Source organism: Montipora foliosa, chromosome 1 (assembly GCF_036669935.1).
Source record: "Montipora foliosa isolate CH-2021 chromosome 1, ASM3666993v2, whole genome shotgun sequence".
NCBI lineage: Eukaryota > Metazoa > Cnidaria > Anthozoa > Scleractinia > Acroporidae > Montipora > Montipora foliosa.
In genome coordinates, this window is record NC_090869.1 from 49617393 (window position 1) to 49639220 (window position 21828).

Sequence of the window (21828 nt, forward strand, 5' to 3'; positions counted from 1 at the left end):
TCATGTAGTGTTCAAATATTACAAGCTGGTTTGCGAACAAAGTAAGTTTAACGCTTGTGTCATCTTTTGATCCAAGGAAATGCCCGATAAAGGACCGGTCATTATTTATGTAGAGGGGGAAGGGAGAAAAAAAGGAAGGGAGGGGGGAGGGGTCAAGGCTATTTCAAATTGACTAGACGGGAGCTAAACGTTTTTATAAAGAAGTTTGTGGGGGTGGGTCAAGAGTTTGAGGTATATTTTAAGAGGGGTCCATTGGCCAAAGTGGGTAAAACAGTTCAATAGTAGTAGAGTGGAAACAATATATGTGAAACAGTAAGGCTAAATCGTACAATTCTATGCTAATTATATCGTTTTCTTTTGCTTAATCACCACTATTTTGTACAGCTTAGTGATTTGTATTTTACAAAAATTCTGTTTGCATTCTAATCTCCATCGTTATCTCAAATTTCAGTCAATAAAGAATCCAGACCTATAGGAGGTATGAGGTAAGGGAGGGGGAGGGCTGGGGAGTTATCACGTAAATGTTGAATAACGAAGGGGGGGGGGGGGGTCACTTGCTATTTACATGGCCTGCAGGGGACAGGAGAGGAGGGGCTTGACAGTTTTTTGGATCTTTATAACATATTTTTCCCTTCCCCCCTCTACGTAGACATTGACCGGTTCCTAAATGTGATTCGATTGGCCGGGCACATTTGAATTTTTTCCTGAGGCCTAAGACAGTAAGATCCTTGTTTGTATCCCAAATTAATGCTCCGGCTATTGAAATTTTGGATGCAAATACACTGTAATTGATTTAAAATAAAAATAAATATGGCTGATAAAAAGAGTCAAAGGGTCTATAGCTTAAGAAAGGCACAGACAAATTTACCGGTCTAGTCTCAGAGATGCTTCACGATTGTAGAGCATATGTCATATTGGCAGTTTGCACTTTATGTCACAATACTCATGATGGTTTCTAGATCAATACAGTTTAAATGCCCTTTGGATATTGGACTCTGTTAATATGTTATTCATAAGTTATTAGTACCGTAAGACCATTTTCTGATTTTTTTTTTGCATGAGTATAGCCGTTTGATCACTTTGTTGCAATTAAGGAATAGTTTTAGCAGAGGAAATCGCGATAAACTTGTTATCATGGTATTGATGTAACGGCACCCGAGTGCCTTAGGCTTTTTGGCGTTGCGTTACTCTCTGACGAATGTCAACCTTGCCAGGAATGTCGGGCATGCGCTTAAGATCCTTAAGAGAGAACTACGCAGTGTGAGATTTTGAGCCCGAAAAGGCGTAAGTTTTGTTGCATTTGTATTGTCTTTTTCTTTCCACGCGTTCGGTTATTTACTAGATACCTGTATATGCGTGTATTTCAGTTTTGACAGTAAACAACAACTTGTTCAAGCAATAGGTCTGTCTTTCTTCCTTTGGTCTTCTCATACCTCAAATGGGTGAATTTAACCGGATTAACTCAGTTTCTGTGTGTTTTACCCTCTTTGTAATTTCGTAAAGAAAGAGTTTTAAAACTACTTTTACAATTTACCTCTGCATTTTCCGTCAATGAAGTATAGGTTATTATCACATTCGCATTTATAAGATCCTCGTGTGTTGACGCACTTGTGGAACTCGTCTGTGCAATTGAACAAGTCTTCATCTATACACTCGTTAATATCTGAAGAGTAATTAAAAGCATTTATAGTGTTAAAGAATTTAGACCTTGGTTTTCACCAGAGAGCAAACATGAATTTGGTAGGGGCTAGTCTTGAATATTGTCTACCTCAGGAAATCTTGGTTCTCAACTCCGTCCCAGGAACTCTTCATTTACTTTGGGCTGAGACCAGCCGAAGTCTCACCGAAAAGTCCTGGAAACGAGGTTGTGCGAGCATGTTTCCGGTCTCAACACGTTTTCGTGTTAAAGGCTATCCTTATTCTTCTGCTATAACGATGGCAAAAACGAAGACAGAGTAATCAAGCAGGCCTTTACTTTTTTGCCTTACTCTATGGAACAATTTGATGGACAGTTCTTTCATTTCTTGGTTTGTCATTGACAGTAGCTGTAGTTTAAAGACGAGATAAAAAAATATCATTTGTTTTTGCGTTTAAATTATTTTCCCCGTCCTTTATGAAGTAAGCGAAAAATTAACAATTTTCATAAATACAGGGCCCAAAAGATGGATACACTCAAACAGTAGTCGAGACGGAATTGGGTCAAGCTCACAAGATGTTGCATTCGTTTGGCCACCTCGTTCGACACTTTCAACATCGTCCAAGAATGTTGGATTCAACAATGTTGGATCCGTTTGGCCAGGCCTTTAGCAGAGGTTAACATGTACATGGTGCAATTCAATCGTTGCCATAACCAATACATTGGAGAAACCAAACGAAGACTCAAAGACCTAACACCGCAGACCAGTCGACAAACCTACCAACGTCTCCAAGCCTATCACAGTTTCAAAACAATTCCTCACCAATCATCACATCGGCACAGACATTTCAGTTTCAGTACGCAAAACAAGAGAAGCATGCATACCCCATAAACACAGCTAACACTCTTGAACCTTTAGGTCTTACTAAGAAAGATGAAATCAAATCCGTCCTTTCTCTGTATATTTCTTTACCGTTATGACATTTCAGCTTTTATTGCTCCTTTTATCATTATTGCACCGCGTCCGTTAAATCCGTTAAATTCCTTATCTTAATCTTAAGTGTTGCATTGTATCACACGCCATATCACTATTCACATTGTAACGTCTCTGTAAACCGTAGTCATGACTTGTAACTGAAACCCTGATGAACAAAGGCGGTACCTTTCAAAATGCTGGTTTAATATAAGACCTATCATGCGGATAGGGAGGCGGCATGGGTCAGTAGTTAGGACATTGCATGCGGTTGCTCTGGGTTCAAATCCCGTCCTAACCACAGGTTTGAATTTTGTTTCCGATTGCCCCGGATTCAACTCCATCACGCTTTGTAAATAGCCAACTGTTTGCCTCCTGCCAGTTGGGGTTTTTAAAGTGCTACTAGAGGGTGTGAATGGGGTTAACCGACTAGTGACAAAGGTCTAAAAAATATTACTGACTACCGACAAAACGAGGAAAAATTACCGACTAGCGACAAAAAAATTCACTGGAATTTACCGACAACCGACAAAGGTCGAAAATTTTAACCGACAACCGACAAAGTAATGAAATTTTAACCGACAACCGACATGTGGACCCCCCCCATTCAGACCCTCCTACTATGATAAAAAAACTAATTCCTTTTTTCTTCAGATTTTAAAAGTGTGATCATTTAACGCTTGACTGGTAAAATTTTGAGCCTTGATTTTTATCCAAAGGCTGTTTACTTGAGTATACGTTTTGGATTTCACGGTCCGTCATTACTCACGTTCCAAACTGACCGATTGGACCTCAGATGGTTGGATCTAAGGAAAAGTGACGTCATTGACTCACTAGCTTAAAATTCAGCGTGTAAACGCAGCTTGTGGGAGGCTCGGTGGCCTCATAGTTAGTGCGCTCGACTCCCGATCGAGTGGTCCGGGGTCGAGTCCTGACCAGGGACATTGTGTTGTGTTCTTGGGCAAGACACTTTACTCTCACGGTGCCTCTCTCCACCCAGGTGTATAAATGGGTATCGGCGAATCTAATGCTGGGGGTAACCCTGTGACGGACTGGCATCCCATCCAGGGGGGAGTAGAAATACTCCTTGTCGCTTCATGCTACAGAAACCGGAGATAAGCGCCGGCCTGGTGGGCCTTCTAGGCTCGTGGCAGACTTACCTTACCTACCTAAACGCAGCTTATTCTATATGTAAAACACGAGTTTAAGAGTCTGAAAGCCCGAAACTCCCGTGTTGTATATTAATTCAGCTGCGCACACACGCATTGCATCCTTAAACTAGTGAGTCTTTGACGTCATTTTCTCCTCGATCCAGCTCTTTCAAGATTTTAAAGTTAGTAATGACGGACCACCAAAGAGGACAATTCCAGTTAAAATAAACAGGTATCTTCTTTAAACCAAGGCTTAAAACTTGGTCACTTACTGTTTAGTTAACATAGCTTTGAAATCTAAATAAAAATAAGAATTGGTTTTTTGGTCATAGTAGCTCTTTAATTGTTTCTGTCAGATTATTAAAAGTGGGGTGCCTGTAAACTAGGTTGTTAGGTAATTGCACTTCCACTATAAACAAAGCATTTACATTTACGTAACTATTCCTTAACAATAAATCAGCCTTGCTCTTTTTTGCTTTTTTTGCCAGGGATTAAAATGCGTCCGATTTCCAAGTATATTGGATTGAGATAACTGACATTTTCCCTTCGGCTGCATGTTTCTCTTTTTTGTTTTAAGCGAGTATGTATAATGATAACAAGAATGAAAAGAAACGGAATACCTTGGCATTTTAAAGCATCTCGGCTCAATTTAAACCCCTTTTGACATGCACAATTGTAACTTCCTGGGGTGTTTGTACAAATCTGATCACAACCATCGGTACCTCTTGCACACTCATCGATGTCTGAAATAAAGAAGTTAGAAAAAGTACGTGAACCGATGACGTCCTAGAAAATTCATGTGACATTACGTTACTGAATGCAGTTGTGATTGTAGGATGCGTTCGATTGGAAATCCGGATTTAGATCATAAATTCTAGATCTTGGGATTTGTAATCGAAGTCAAAATCTGAAAAGGGATTTTGTCGTGGATTTCACTAATTGAAATCCTTCCTGGCGTGAATTTCCTATTTGTGAAATTTGCGAAAAAACTCGTTTTCAGATTTAATTTGTGTTCGAGTGAAATACGAACATCCAGATTTTAAGATCTAAATCCGGATTTCCCAATCGAACGCACCCGTAGTTACCCAAACACCTTACATGTCCAAACGAGCCTTAACCATAAAATAACTGCTTTTTTGTAAGACTGCGAATACTCATTACCAGTTATTGGAAGAAAACGCTCGTTTGGCTTGTTTACATTTGATTTATTGCTGAGTGTCATGACGTATGTCGAATAACGATGCAGACGTACTTGACTTTCGGTAGTACAGGTACAACATGAGGGTTGCTTTGGGAAGAGCAGCCAAACTTGTAAATTGTTGCACACAACCGAATCCTGTCATAGAACAATTAACGGAGTTAACTTTTCAAAACGAACATTTTTAGATGAAAACCAGGTGGCGCGTCGTTTCCAAAACAATTGTAATTCCAGGCCTGAGGCTGAATTTCGAGGACTACTTAAATTCTCGTTCATTCATAAGAAAGGAGCTCATAAGTGAAAGCAAAAAGTGAGAGTTCTTCGATTCATATTTCACGCATAAAATTTTTCCACCTTACTGATGTTTAGCTGCTACATTTAGACATCACCACCTTGAGCGACCGTCCACTGTCAGTCGCGCTGGAATTCATACGAAACACAAGCGAATACATTGCGCCTTGATTGACTAAAATGAGGATACTTGGTACTACGGCCATTTGAAATATAGATGGTCTCATGGATGGATTACAAGTTGTGCTTTGCTCTTCACGAGCACCTGCCTCAGTGCATCAGTTATATGAAATACCAGTGACCCTATTTGGCCCCTGAAATATGTGAATTTCATTTCAATTAATTTTGATGAAAAAGAATGAAAACTGTGTTTCCGGAGACGTCTGCTGAGGCGATGAGTTCATAGGACTTCATGTAGTTGCAGACGTCGAGCCGGAAACCGACTTCTGTATTACAAATCCTGTCCTATTCCATACGCCCCCTCTCTGTGTCTTTACTTTCTTTTGGTGGAGTGTACTGAGTAGTTATCATTACCTCTACATGTTTTTCCATCGACGTTTAACTCGTATTTTGCAAAACAAGCACACTTTGCCTCGTTGTCATCTCCTTTAAAGCACACGTGTTCACAGCCATTGTCTGAAGAACAAGGATTCAAAGCTGGGGAAAAATACAAAGTTAAAATGTAATCATTTAACCAAGAAGATAGGAGTTTTGTGATTGGTTACAGGTCACAGCTAACAAATGCAATTTGAGAGGACCAATTAGCCTTTTTTCTTATGCTAGAAAGTTCTCGGTTTTCGATCCAAAAGGTCTACGCGAACACTCAAATTTAGCACGCCACAAATTATAATAAAGTAACAAGAGCACAAAGAGAAACAACAATAATGAAATTAAGGCTCGATTTATGCTAGCGACAGATCATCCGTCGGAACGAATCGTCCGTTTAGTATAAATGCGGGACGAACTACCAGACGATCCATGGGGTGTACATGTCATAGTTCGACGCGTATTTATGCAATACAAATTTCTGAGAAAGCGAGACGAAAAGGCTTGGGTACCAGTCAAGTCCATCTTGGCGACAAATTTCAAAATGGCGGCAACAACATTTTTGGGTAAAAGAAAAGCTGTCGAAGAAGGGCTGTTTTTCATAGAGACTGAATGACGAAATGGCAAAAAAATGAGAGGAATTGAAGTTTGAAACAGAAGTTGCTCAAACAGCAGCTTTGTCCGCCACCTTGAGATTATAGTTTACTACAAACGATCGTTGCCCTTATGTAACATGTTCTCGATTCTTTGGATAGTTCGTCTATCGCCAGTATTAGGGAGCTTAAGCAATGACAACGACGCCGGCTACGAGAACGCCACAAAAAAGTTGAACGAAGGAGTAAAAATGAATTCAAAGCTCTGCAGGCCCTGCACGCGTGTTTTACATTTGCGTCCATTTCTATGCCGTTCTCACTCTGAAAACGACGAAAATTTACCCAATTTGAGATTAGGTGGAGGGCTTTAGGACCTGCCGATAAATTTTCAATTTTCTCCAAAAAAATATCCACACCGTTCTCACCAATTTTATCTCTGGAATGTTGAAACTCGCTTTCCATTCCCAGCGACTCGAAGCCAGAAGAAATTTTTACAATAACGGAAAATAACATTTTTAGACAAAGTTCTCGTAGCCATCGCCGTCCTTGCTTAAAGATCTCTATTTATAAACACAGACGGATCATGCGTGCAGACAAATTATCCACGGAAGTTCTTCTACCAAGACGATCTATCCAGAGAGTTCGTCTGGACAGATGGTCCGTCTGTCTGCCTGTATTTGTACACAGACAGATTATCAGACGAACTATCGTTCTTTGTACAGGTTCGTCCCAGACAGATGTCTTCAGAAGAAATTGAACCAATTAGTTCTAATAATTGGACTGAGTGGACTAAAATTCAGGGAGTGATTTTAAAATAGGCCGAGCCCGCAGCGCGAGGCTGATTTGAATTTACGAGCTCGAGTACTGCCTTTATCACATACGGGGGAAAATTACTGAATGCTGATTGGCTGAGAAGGAGGGCATTTTTTTTTAATCACGAGGACAATTTTGGTAATCAAGAGGACATGATTACTTGATCCTGATTGGTTAACAGTTGCTTATCCAGAGAAAGCGAAGTTACAAGAGAATATACTTGAATATTAAACTACTTTTTTTGTCCACATATAAAATACATTTTAAGCGCTATTTCTGTTGACAGCAACGATTTATTGAATTGAACTTTAACCAAACGGGAACGTGAAAATACGCGCGAAATTAATCTTTAATTGTCCTCTGGCCCATGCGATTTCATATATGAATTGTGCGACACTATGTTTAATTACTAATTAATCGTAACTATTACGAAATTCGAGGATAAAAAGTCTTTGACTACATTTTTTGGTGAAAACGTTAAAATTATTTTCAAGCTGTTTTGAAAACAGTAAGAAAATAGCAAGAACGACCCCATCCAAGTAAATGTGATTGACGCACGAATGGAATGCGTAAGTGTCCAATTACAGGTATGCGGGCACAGAACCAATGAGGTTCGAGAATTTTGTGATAGTTACGATTACAATAGTAACCAAAACGATTACTGCGAAACGGTCGACAGATCAGCTGGGAAAATGCAAAATTGTTTGGGAGCATAGACGCATAGAAAGAATGCTTCCCCTGTTTGGAATTATTTTGCCTTTGTTTCCGTAATGGTCAAAATGATGCCAACTTATTATTACACTCACCAAGGCAATTTGTCCAATCAGATGGATCCCGTTTGAAATACTGACCACACGAACAATTGTAGGTTCCTGGTTCGTTTTCACACTGTTGCTTGCATTCATTCCGACCCTCGCATTCATTCACATCTATAACGCAATAAAAAAAGAAATGGTATGTGAAAAGAGGCCCGTATTTGTTTTACATTTTTCTGGATGGCATTACTGTTCACTCATGGAAAACACTTTAGTGGAATATGTTGATCCTTTTCTCTACTGTTTTGAGGTATGGATGAAATAGCTGAGATGATACCATCACTGAGTAAATTCTAGACTGGTACAAGAATAACGGTTTGTCGTGCAACTTTACGAAATGAAAGGAAATGATGTTATTGTAGGATAGTATAGGTAATCACATGATGTTGAGTGGAAATTGGAATAAGTGAGCTCCAGCAAAATTTGTTCAAAGATGAAAAAAAATATAAATTGGAATTTTTAGACTTTGAAAAAATGTACGAGTACTTATTTACTCCAAATTGCAAAATGATGTTAAAGCCTTTCTTTATTAATTCAGTAGAAAAAACGCACGAGTTTCACGTAATTGCGCCATCCATGGCCAGCATTTGATTGGCTATCTGTGGCTTCTTTGATCATTGAGCAATTAGAATGCCTGGCTTCTTTCGTCTTTTGGTACTGAATTTCTTCTTTTCTGCACTGCGTTACCTGAAAACTCTCAGCCAATCAGAATGGAAATTCTTTTTCATGTACATTTATAAAAGAAGGAACGCCTGAGTGACTCTCTTAATTAGTGCATAGTGTGCTCCAATGTCTAAATCTCGGTATTGTAGGTATAGTGCTCCACCCCATTTGCCAATTCCATGTCCTTGTAAATGTGAAACTGTGCTAAGCGAGCATTGCGCCGCATTTACCTCAATGTTGTCGAAAAGAAGAATATAATCAGGTAGACTGTGCGTTTTGCAGCCAAGCTTACGACAGTACATTGACGTTAGGGAACTCTTAATGCCTCAAGATAAGAGAATTTTTGTTAAAGTTAAAAATTCTGAGGACATGTCATTTTACACGTTTTTTTCCCATTAGGAACTGAACCTAAATATAGTCCTAGGGGAAAAAACCCCAGATTAGCAGGCCAGATTTAAGCCATATGTCTAAACGTAATGTTGGTTTATGCTAAAATAAATTTACTGTGGAAAGGGTTAATTCAAGGAATTAGTGGAGATGGAGGCTCGCCTTGATAAGCTCCTGGTATCCATTGATGCTTATCCACTTCAGAATGCACTTTAGTTAGAATTATTAAGGGATTGGTGGTATTTTCCACCAACTGCGCATCCTTGATTTCATTAGATGAATGTATTGCAAAAGACAGGGTAAATTTTGTGTTGTTTTAGGTAACCATATATGCTATCGCGCTAAAAGGAGGCAGTAATATATTTGGAGTGCACAGGTGCGGCTTCAAAATGGCAGGGTATTCTGCAGTTACTAGAGCATTGTAACTTCAGCCTTAGGCTGGTAAAAACCAAAAGAGCAGGCTCACTTGTTGAAAGAAGCTAGGAAACTGCGGACATAAGTCAAAAGAAATGGCTTACTGATTTATTGTGAACTCGCAAGCGAGAAAATCTGCTTACTGTTTGGCTAGACGTTGTACCAAGAGCACTAAACTTATTGAGCTTCATTTCAATTTTTGCACAGACAATTGCCACTAACACGAGTACTTTTTTAATTTGAAATCGGGTTACGCCGGAGAAAATGCTAATTCTACGTTTTGCAAAAACACGCCGGAAACACTGTAATTCATCTCTTCTGGTTACGCAACAAGATCGACATCATTTTTTTTTGGTACGATGTAATCGAATAGTTGAGGAAGACTCATTTAGTACCCGAAGATTTTTCTATGATAAGCCCCATTGTCTTGGATATGAGACAGGATACTTCAAAGTTTGCACTCCAATTAAAATTTCTGTCTCCCTTCAGCGCGATATCATATATGCATGGTTAGCTAAACAAAACAAAATCTCACCCTTTCTTTTGCAAAACCTGCATCTATTGAAATCCAGGTATGAGGTTAAATCAAATAGTGGCCGGGACTGTGACGCCTCAAAATGGGAACCTCTTGTAGGCTATTTATATTCACTTTTAGTATAAGTTCGCTTGCCAGTGTATATTTTGCTTACCATTAAGTAAGCTATTTCCTTGACACGCAAGACTGTTTTAGCGTAACTTAAGATGATTGCATGAAACCTTCTCCTATGCCGTACTAGTACCAGTTAAGTAAATAGTGTGTGGAATTGCTGTAGCTGTTGAATTCAATGTAACGAGTACGGGAATCGTAAATAACTGCTGTATATATTTGTAACGCAACGTAAATCGTTATTTAAATTAATTACCAGCACATGTTTTTCCATCGCTATTCAGCGTATATCCGTTGCGACAATCGCACACAAAAGAACCCGGTGTATTGATGCACACTTGACCACATGCACCACGTGGATTGCATTCATCGATATCTAAGGAAATAAACGTTATAGGGTAAGAGATGTTAGTTCGATTTTAGGAACTGTGCAGCCTTTTGTAACAGGGGATGTTTATTAAATGTGAACAACATTGCTTTAAATTGACTTACACCTTATCTGAGAAATATCGCAAAATGCTTATCGCAAAAAAATATGTTATCCACAGCAGAGATTTTCACTGAAGTCAGGATTTCATTCCCTATAGGAAGCAAGCTGGAGATTTGGCTCGAAACGAGGTTTTTATTGTATTTGGACATGAAAAGTGCTCAATCAAGAAAAGTTTAAAAAATCGAACGAAATTTTTGTTTCGAAGCCGTTTCTCTGAGGCTTGATTAACTTTCAAATTCGTCCTTCATTCTCCAAGTTATTCACCACCCTCAACTCCACTTGTTAAACATTTCAATGTCCAAATTCTGCCCAGCATCCTCTTTTTCTTAATTTTTAAGATTAAAAACTAGTATTGCAAAAGACTTGAAGCAAGAATCGCATCATAATGTATCCGTCAGTTTTATCTATTTTCACCGCCTGGCAATTTTCGGGACAAGTCCAGACCTTCCGACCTGGGTGTGGCTAGGCGCGGGGCGAACTGTCGGATCAAACCAATTCTTACTTTTGGAGAAAACCTATACTGTTAAGAAATTAATATCGTCATTGATGACCGCAAAGTAAGAGAAATAATCCAATCCTCAGGGTTGTACACGGCTGGGTTGAGAGGGGGCGGGGGGGGGGGGAGGGGGGGAAGGGCTGATGGAGGACGACAGGGCATGATAACCGTGGAATGCATTGACTAGTGTATCCGTTAAAAAGGAGTGTGTCTGGATAAGAACTGAAGTTGAGTGCATTTTGTTGTCCTGAAATATGCAATCTAAACTGTTGTTACGGTTCCTTTGATTTAACGTTGATATCTACCAACCCGTGCATTGTGCTCCGTTTCCAGTCAGGCCCCTTGGACAGGGTCCACATATGTAACCACTAATATTGGCTGGTGGTGGAAGATCAATGCAATCCACTCCTTGGTAACACGGCTGACCATTCAATTCACAGGCGTCAATCTCACTATCACAGAATCTTCCCGTATACCCTCCCTGGCATGCACATCCCATGTAAACAAATTTGTTGCCAGTGTTGAGGTCATCGCCCTCTTCTGGCGTCACGCACAGACCATCGTGAAGGCAGGCACACATGTTAATGGTAGGATTCCAAGTTGAGCTTGCGCCCATTTCATCAGTGGCAACGAATGACAAATTGAACTAAACAAGAACCAAAAAATAAAACAAAAAAACGTTGTTGTATTACAACTGAGCTCATGCTTTCATCCCATTCCACTTCCCAACAAAATGTTGTAGCCGACGCTTTGGAATTTTTCGGTTTGTTGACCAAAGAATTTCCCCAACCAAATTTTTCCAACAAAAGGTTGTTGGCGACGTTTAAGCATTTTCCGGTTTCTGAGCGTGTGTAGTTGAAACGGATTTTCATTTTGCTTTTGCTCATGTGAAAGATGGTCTTTCGAAAGACTTTTTTGAGGGATTTTAATTCAGAGGAACTCGGAATTAGCAGGTCATGCATCGTGAGTAATAATAATTATGTGAACTTTAGTTTAGTGTCAACTGCAGTTAGCGTTGGGGCATTAATTGGGGGCACTCTGCAAGGGGAGGAGAGGGGAAAATCGGACAACGCGGAGAAAAGCCTCTTGGAAAAGAGTAGAGAACCAACAAGCTCAACCTACGTATGACACCAACTCTGCGCCACATTGGTGAGAGGCGAGTGCTCTAACCACTGCGCCATTCCTGCTCTGATTGATGTCTTTTTGTGGCTGGATACTCCATCCATCACTAATGGCATGGTGTTGCTTTGGGCGACTTTTTTATGTTGGGAAATTTTTGATATTTCATTCGTTTAATAAATGATGTCCTATCCCCCCAAGCTGTGCATAGCAAGGCTGAATAGAAGCCTGGAAAATAAGCAAATATCAAAGACACAACTCAAGCATAAATGAAGGCACGGCTGCTATCCACAATGGGAAAAGAAAGGAAAGGGAATAATTTTGTTTGTCTCATATGAGTGAAGGAGATCTAGAGAGGCTTGCTAAGCTTGTATATTTCATAAAGACCCCAATGACATGAGTGCCCAGACTCTAATTTAGGAAACAATTTATAAGAAATTGTCTCCCGAAACATAAAGCCAGTCATGTTCAATTTATTATGGAAATAAAGTTCTTCTTTTTTTGCGAAGCATACCCTTCTTGTTGATGTAACGTGCCAGGTAAAATGAAGCACATTTCCAAGTTGATTCTCTGTAGCATTTTCAGGTTTGTTTATTACTCTGAACGCGATGGTGTCATTGTCTTCTGCTTTGACAACCAACTTGGTAGTCCTGTTAAATGTGACATTTATTGCAGTTGGGACATCGACTATTTTTGGTGGGAAATTTTCTGTAAAGGAAAATTATAATAATCACGATAATCAAAATAAAAATAAAAATAACTATAATCACCATAAAATAACTAAGTCACCGCAGGTCAACTGTTTTTTTTTGTCTCCTGATACGTTGAAATTGCGAAACTATGCGCTGTGACATTAAAATTGGTTTTTCGAGGGGAATGTATGTCGTCTTACAAAGCAAAATCTTGCTAGGGGGATTACCAGGAAACACGGGATAACGCAATGCTCTTAAACGCGATCATAATAACATGATAAAAAGCTATGAGATGGGAGAGACCGCGTTTTCGGCGGCAAGTAGCAAGGCAGGTACGCTTACTTCGGCACTCTAGGACTCAGAAAGAGTCACCCTCACCATTGTTTGTGTGCGTTGATGAGCACCTCTCCTAGAGCAACCTTGTAAAACTAGGCCATAAAAACGCGAGCATGAACAGCCATATCTCCGGTTATTAATAATAACAACAGGCTACGGGGAGCCTACACTTTGTTCGAAGGTCCTTTTTAGCCGATTCCCTAGAAAAAAACCCAGTTTTTAATTTTTTTTTTTGTTACAGTATCTTGGTCAATATCCAGTTCAATTCCGTGCAAAGAAAGCACAAAAACTCGTTTCCGGTCCCGCTCACAATTCTTTAATACACATCCTCCCGGTAATTTGTCACGTAGTCTTCCGTGGTGTAGTGATCATCGCGATTGCTTTGAATCATAAGATATTGAGTTCGAATCCAACTTGGGATGTCTTCTCTGAAAAGTGTCTCTACGAGACAAAAAAATCTTACGCATGAGCTGCACTATCACGACATCCCCCCCCCCTTTCCCCAAGAAAAGAGTGAAGTTGTTATTGTTCGAAGAACAATAATAATATCGCAAAGAGAAAATTAAATTAAAATTAATTAAGTGACAAATAGGGAAAAAAAACCCATTGGACTTTGAAAATTGTCTCCATCAGAGTAAGTGCTACTGCTTCATGCTACTCGTTTTAAGAACGAACCATAGGAATCGGTTACCAGTACCGTTAGCATCTTTTTAAAACAAGAACGTCGCAAGGAAAAGTGGTCGGAGCATAGGAAAGAGCGGATACTGATTGCGAGCCCCGAAACTTCGGTTGGAGTCCTTCTTGATAAAGTAATCAACTTGACTTACCTAAAGAATTTGTCTCATTGACAAGCTGAACGTTGATATCCTTGGTTATTGCTCCAACGGATAGGTCATTTGTAGATGCCACGTCATATAAACAGTCACGATCTTCTCCACACTGTGCTTCAGCCTCCAACCTTATGCTGTCATTCTGCCATGTTATGTTGTCAGCAAACATAGGCACAAAGTCGGGTTTAGCAAAGGTATTGACGCTTTCATTTTGATCATAAGTGAATAAAGACTGGGATTCGTTTATTTGCCCTAAAAAAGAAAGGAGACAAACAGAAAATATCTCAAGATGCAGTTTTCGCATGATGTCCTCAAAATCAGCCCTGACTTATAGCCATGGCTCTGGCATTTTAGAGTCAGATCCGAGAACGATCATGGAGTGAAGATACCTATAAACCCAGACCGTATAACAGTATGAAGATGAAACAACCTCGTCTTTAATAAGTACTCATGACTGGAATAAAAGGAAACGAAAAAAGAATGTAAATCTGACTTTTGTTGGAAAGTGCAATGATTTCGGCACAAGAGACTGCTAGAATGTTAACGTGTTTTAATCACAAAACAATATGGCGGCCACGATTTTTCGTGTCAGGCCTAACAGGCCGACAGGAACCGGAACTTTGAGCCATGATTTAAAGTCACAACATCCTCCAGTTTCCTAAAGCTATGTGGTGACAGGTAGGTACAATCGTGTATGCCCTGCCGTATATAAAGGGATTCCTGAATAACTGCAATACCTAGTTAAAATACATAACGGAATCTTCTGTTAAGAAACGGGCAAAATTGTCCAGATTAAACTTTATGAATAATAATGAAACTAAAAGGGATGTTTGTAAGCGTTTCTTTTAAATACTTGCTTGGTTTGAGCCAGGCGTTACAGGTCAAGCCTCTCAGGAGGGTTAATCCCTCTGCCACTATGGGTATCGTAAGGGACTTATGAAGTAGTTGCTAGTCGCTGGCTGGAGGACCACGTTCAGGACTCAGAAGGTTAGGGTCTGAAGAAGATAGGCCTTGATTACTCTGATTATTAGAAACAGACGTTTATAGAACAACAGGGGTAGCGCAAGTAAGGGGGCGTCCTCATGTCTGGATAAAGTGTCTTGTCGTTGTGTTGTGGGTCTCTCGTATGTGTGCTCTGTGAGCTCTCAGACACAGGAGAGACATGTCGGGGTCTGTCTTGGTCATTTGTGACTTTCGGAGGATTGATTTGACTGATTTCCCTTGCTTTCAAGAAATCCATTACTCTTTGGGTAATGCGGGGAGCTTGTCAAGAGCTGGAGGCAAAATTCTCGTGCGAAGTCTTGGAATGCTTGGCCACTGAATGAGGACCATTGCCGGTTCTTAAGATTTTTGTGATTCCTTGATCGCCGAAAAATGCTTTGCCCCATTGGTAAGCGCTTGACGAAAGAGTACTTTCGAGTTAAAAGATCCGCACCAACTGAGTGCTAAGCTCTGGGTGGTACGTCTGTGGGAATGAGGCACTCTTAACTTTTTGTTGTCTCCTGAGCAGTTCTTCACATGTGCTCCATGCTTTAGTGGTTTCTTCTATGTCCTTGTATAGGCCTCTCCAGTAAATGGATGTTCTTGCTCTTAGCTTGGTCTTCTCAGGTCCTAGGTGTTGCGCATGGAGTTTCGACAAGATTTCTTTCTCTTGAGTGCCGGGGATAACAATTCGGTGGGATTTCAAGATTATCCCATCTTCTGTGGTAAGTTCATCACGGAAACACCAGTAACGCTTTAGGGTCTGGTAACTGTTGGATGTTTCTGGGCCACCCTGTGTGAATCACTTCTTTTAAAAATGCATTGAGCTCTGGATCCGCGCTCGTCTGTTCCCTGATTATCTGTAACGTGTCGTTACTGAACTAGGGAAGGACCTCATGTATTTGAACATTCATTTTGGAAATGGAAATCGAATTTTGTTTATGGAAATGGAAATGGAAATGGAATTTGTTTACCCATGGAACAACTTAAGAGCGCTCAGGAACTCGTTCAACATGTGTCCGTGCATTCCGGATCCAATTGGAATTTGGCAGTGTTGGTTTATGAGGAGAGGGGAAAACCGGAGTATCCGGAGAAAAACACAACAGACAAACTCAACCCACATATGATGCCGGGACCGGAAACCGAACCCGGGCCACATTGGTGGGAGGCGAGTGCCCTCACCACTGCGCCACCCCTGCTCCCCCTGGAAATGGCATCTTTTTCCTCCGGTGATAGTCTTGATAGGGCGTCGGTGATCTCCATGTTGCTCGGTTGGTAGCGGAGCGTTAGATCGTAGGATTACAATGTCAGCAGTTTATGTTTAACACGAGGGGGTGCAGCAGTTAGATGCTTCATGTGGATGCTCTCAAGGGGTCTGTTGTCAGTGTGGACAGTGAACCTTCGACCGTACAGGTAGGTGTGAAATTTCCCGCAACCGTAGACAACGGCAAGTAACTCTCTCTCAGTGTTGGCATACTTTCCTGCTACATCGGCGAAGGCCTTGCTTGCGAAGGCAATTGGCTTGTTGTCTTTGAGCAGAGCAACCGTTAAACCTTTCATGAGGGCATCAACTTGAAGAGCAGCTTCCTTTTTTGGATCGAAGTATGCGAGAGTGTCTGCACTAGAGATGGAATCTTTGATGTTGTTGAAAACTTCTTAATGAGCTTGAAACCAGAATGATTTTTTCTTTCAATAGCTCCCGTAGTAGGGCTATTATTGTGCTTAGATTTAGAATAAAGGGGCCCATTTAATTTGCTAATCCCAAAGGGGTTTGGAGTTCTTGACGGTTTGCTGGTGGAGGAATCTGTTCCAGAGCTGAGACCTTGCTCGGGTCTGGCTGTATATCATCTTGGCCGCAGATAAAACCTAGAATCTGATCTTGTCTTGTTTCACAAAAAAATTGTCAGGATTTAGTTTAAGCCCTGTTTCTATGCGTCTTTTTAACATCCCGTGCATGTTGTGGTCACGCTCCTCTGTGGTTCTCCTGAAGACAACAAAGTCATCAGAAATTCCTGCAGCTCCTTCAAATCCTTCAAAGGTCTGATCTATTTTGGTTTGAAAGATGTCTTGAGACATCTTGAGTCCAAATGGCATGCGCTTAAATCTATACCTCCCAAAAGGAGAGTTGAAGGTTGTGAGATAAATGGATTCGTCGTCCAGGACTACGTTCCAGTACCCACACTTTGCGTCGACAATAGAGAATACCTTGGCACCAGCCAGCTTTGGCAGGATCTCTTCCAGGGTGGGGGTAACATGGTGCTCCCTCTTTACTGCTGCATTAAGATCATTGGGGTCTAGACTACGCTGTTCACCCATTGTGTAGGTTCGCCTTCTTCAAACTTGGCTATGATGTAATTTTTTACCACCTCGTCAAATTCTTGTTTGATATAATCCTTGAGGCTTCACGGCACACGCCTTGGAGGGTGTACTACTGCTAGAATGGTAGGATCAAGTGCAATGTGGTACTCTCCTCAAAATTTGCCGATCTCCTCAAAGCACTGGGAATATCCTGATTAGGTCCTGTCTCTATAGGCCGTTAGAGATACATTCGAGGGGGACAAAGAGTCAGTTTTGAGGTAGCCATACTTGTCAAGGTGGTTTGGGTACATTTGTCGGTACAATCGGCTTGGAAGTATGTTGCCCTTCGTGCATACGGTACCCAGAGCCTGCGGTGTGCGCAGCAAACAAACCTGCGCTATCCTGTCAAAACTTTGCCTCTTCACTGAAAACGGTGCATTTCTGTGCGTAAACGACGTTGTTGTCTATCTGCCCTGTCGACCCAGATGAGCAGGTAACTGCATTTATCGGCTTCCTGACGTGATTTGAGCGGACCGGAGAACATGAGCTCCACGTGTTGTTTGAATCACCGCCAGCTTTCTTTCCATCCCATTGCATAATTGGGTAATCCACAACGCTCAGAGCCATTGGTTGTGGGTTTTCGCTTACACTTCTGACACCATGCAATAATTCCCGCACAAGAATCTGCTAGAAATGTTAACGTGTTTTAATCGCAAAACAATATGGCGGCCAAAAAAAAGACGATCTTTCGTGCCAGACCTAATGGGCCAACAGAACCGGAACTTTAAGCATCGGTTTACAATCATAACAGAAAGGATTGACAAGAAAGATGAAATCTAACACGATATGGACACTGTGAGCAGTCGCCCTTTTATCTACTGATCCAATGCGTGAGCGAAAATGCAAACATCACGCAAGTTTTGGACAAACGAAGAATCTCTCTTCTTCTTCTTCTTCTTTATTGGGTCCAGATCTCTTTCATTACTAGCTTGCGTTGTGTATAGGTTAAGGCCTGTTGCAATGCAAAGTATAACAGTAGCGAAGAAGAGGAAAGAAGCTACTCGCGGTTCAAAGGAACCTTATATAAGTGTCTAGACGTTTTAGCGCTAGAGCGCTAATTGGGGGCAACAAATCGACGCAAATCAAATGTTGGTTTTTGATGGGGGGGGGGGGGGGGGGACCGGAGTACCCGGAGAAAAAACTCTCGGTGCAGGGTAGAGAGCCAACAAATTCAACCCACATATGACACCGAGTGTGAGAATCGAACCCGGGTCACATTGGTGGAAGGCGAGTGCTCTCACCACTGCGCCATCCCTGCACCCACAATAAGCAGTTCATTGACGCTTTACAATGCCTTGTTGGGAAATTACTGGCATGCTAGATTTCAGTGACAAAATTTGTAAACATACTTACACTTAACGCCAAAGTCAAAGTGAATTGCGCTTCCTGTTAAAGAAGGTTGCAGCACTGACCCATCAGGCAATGCGAAGTCGTCATCCGGGTTATCATTCCAAGTTCCCAGCAACCCTTTGGTGGCATTTTTGTAATCAATCGCGAGGGTGACGACAAAAAGCATCGATTTTTTCTTCTCACAAAACTTAACATTTGATGCTGACGGGAAAGAAACTTCAAGACAGTTTTCTTCCGGTTTTGAGAAAGTGATATTTCCTCCAACGCTAACACTCCGGTTTGTTAGATTGTTGTAGCCATTGTAAATTTCGCCTTCAAGAAGAATGCTTAAGCCACCTATAGCAGTAGAGGTAATAAAAAAATGACAAGCTTAAAAACCGTTATATGTTCTGTGTTATTATTGACTGTGTAAAGAAGGCTATGTATCGTAAGATTTAGGTGATACGAAATTGAATGAAAAAAAGTGGAGAAGCGCTCGACCAGTAGAGCGCCTTTTAGTGGTTCTTGTAAAATGCACCAGTACTTAAAGGTGGCTCACACCAGTTTGAACAATTTGGAGGGAATGTCTCAATGGAAGGATGAGAATCATTTCTCTTTCGTCTATGGCTCTCACTTCAATTATATATATCATCTGAAGTTATAGCCAGAAGGCCGAAACAGTACTGTCTGCAGTTAGTTATCTATCTATCTATCTATCTATCTATCTATCTATCTATCTATCTATCTATATATATATATATATATATATATATATATATATATATATATATATATAGTAAGAGAAAGTTAACTAGTTTTCGTTCATATATTCGATCTACAGATCTGTTTCGTGGGAGTGTATCCCACTCGTCAGGACCTAGATGACAATGTTAATTCGTGGGTTTTTATATACCATTCCCTTGAAATTACAACAATTAGGTGTTTTTTAGTAAAAATTTGTTTGCATGCCTACAAGTGCTCGCAAGCTCTGTTCTTTTGTTGAGGGTGGCATGCTCTTGTTTACATATAATGTAGAACTTTTCTAGGGTGCACAATTTGCATCTTTTGGTTGCATTAGAGTATGCCTGTGCCTTATCAAGAATTTTCCATCTGATCGTGTAATCTACTCCAGCTTCCTTTAACTGCCACACGTGCTTGCTGAGCTCAGTTAGGTTGCTGTATACTTCATTTCTAAATGATTGTTTGTGATTGGCAAATCGAGACTTAAAGTCTGTGTCGGTTAAACCCACGTAGCATTCACTCCCCTGCTCTGTTGTTACGGTGGCTTGGTATACGATGCCCTTTGTAAGGCACTGGTTCTCTAGTGGGCAGTCCTCTTTCCTGCGGCAATTGCAGAGCCTGGCGTCGCTTATGGCTTCGCCTGAGTTGGTTTGCTTCAGCAGGCGCTTGTTGTGTGCGTCGATTGCACTTTTGACGTTGGGCATACAGCTGTAGGATAGCTTGAGGGTGTTGCGGTTGAATATAGGTCTTAGGGCGTGTCCTCTGAGGAAACATTCGCAGACAATGCAAAAGAACTTCTTTCCCAGGTTAGTTCTCACTCTCGTATCAAAGGGTGGGTTGTACCATGTGATGTTTCTTTTTTTTGGTCTGCGGATTTTCCTCGTGCTATTTTTTGGGGTGAACCTCAATTTGTATGTGTATCCGCTCTTGTCTAGTGCTGCCTGATACGTCGGTGCTGCTTTGTTGAATACTTCTTCGTCAGACGAGATGTTCGACAGCCTTTGGTTTATATTCTCTGGGATTCGCTTGATGATGTTCGGTGGGTGATTGCTTTTCGCGTGTACATAAGATGGTACGTTTCCGGGCTTCATGAAAGGATAGTGTTTTCCGGTGTTTAGATCCAGGGTCACGTCTAAGTAATTTACCACCTTTTTGTTCGCTTGAATGGTTATTTTTAGGTTTTTGTCGGCGAAGAGCTTGCATATTTGCTTCTTAGTGCGCTCGGTGGTGCGTGGGGACCCTTGAGATATTGCGAGCCCGTCGTCTCTGTATAGTCCTATTGTGTCACCGCAAATTCTTTTCAGTAGGTTAAGCATGTATACCACGACCAATTCGCACGACTCAGCGCCATCATAGGACCCCATTGTTACGTCGAATAAACCGTCGCTTGCACCTTTCTTTACCCATGGAACGTCTGGATTGAATAGCAGTGTTTGTTTTGCATGCATAATAATCTGTTTCTCCGATGGTGAGATGTTTACATATTCCGATGCAAAATCAATTGCCTCAGACAACAGTTTCTCCGTAATCGATGGGTAAAAATCTACGATGTCAAAACATATGAACGCTTCTCACAGTTCTGGTATATTACTACGTTGGTCAAATTTTTCAATGGTTGAACAGTTTCTGCGAATCCGGGTGGCAACTCCAAATGGGATTGCCTTAGTGCAATGCCTTGGGTGAGCACTGTTACGTAATAAGTACATATGATGGTCAGTAGGTTTAGAATATGCATCCGTTTGAATATACGTCAATAAGCAATTTTAAGGGCAAAAGATCTACCCAGGGAGGACTTACTCGCCTCGAAACCGAAAGACAGAAAAATCGTCTTTCCTCTGGTAGTCGACTATAACCCTCATCTACCAAACATCAGCAAAATCATCAAATCATTTAGTCATCTTATTTATGAATCGCCATTGCTATCCCAGATTTTCCCAAAGGGGTCAATTATTCCTTCTTATCGAAGACCCAAAAACATAAAAGAGATTCTAGCAAGGCCTAAAAAAACCCTTTACAGCAATAACACTCCCGTAGGATGTTTTAAATGTAAAAACAAATGTGATCTATGCAAACATTATCTTGTTGAAAATAAGATCTTTCACAGCGCCTGTACAGGCCGTTTTTACTCCATTAGACAGAATGTACATTGTAGGTCGAAGAATGTCATCTATTTAGTCACCTGTAAAACATGCAAGATTCAATACGTAGGTTCAACATCGAATGAATTCAAGGTCAGATTTCGTAATCACAAATCGGCTATGTTGACCAACAAGGCCACGTGTGAATTGGCCGTCCATTTCAATAGAAAAGAACATCACATGTCTGACTTT

General features: G+C 40.9%; 1 protein-coding gene across 1 annotated transcript in view; it reads right to left on the reverse strand.

The window, feature by feature from the left end:
- Nucleotides 1-20862, reverse strand: part of LOC137970829 (mucin-like protein) — a 36739-nt gene extending 15877 nt beyond the window's left edge. Inside the window, exons 1-10 of the mRNA XM_068817415.1 lie at nt 19731-20862; nt 18782-19114; nt 14087-14341; nt 12746-12939; nt 11422-11758; nt 10383-10502; nt 8008-8130; nt 5784-5906; nt 4381-4503; nt 1535-1663 (exon numbers count right to left, since the gene is read on the reverse strand). Of these exons, the coding sequence (XP_068673516.1) occupies nt 1535-1663; nt 4381-4503; nt 5784-5906; nt 8008-8130; nt 10383-10502; nt 11422-11758; nt 12746-12939; nt 14087-14341; nt 18782-19114; nt 19731-20862 (2869 nt within the window). The remainder of the gene's footprint in view (nt 1-1534; nt 1664-4380; nt 4504-5783; nt 5907-8007; nt 8131-10382; nt 10503-11421; nt 11759-12745; nt 12940-14086; nt 14342-18781; nt 19115-19730) is intronic.
- Between the last annotated feature and the right edge of the window lie 966 nt (nt 20863-21828).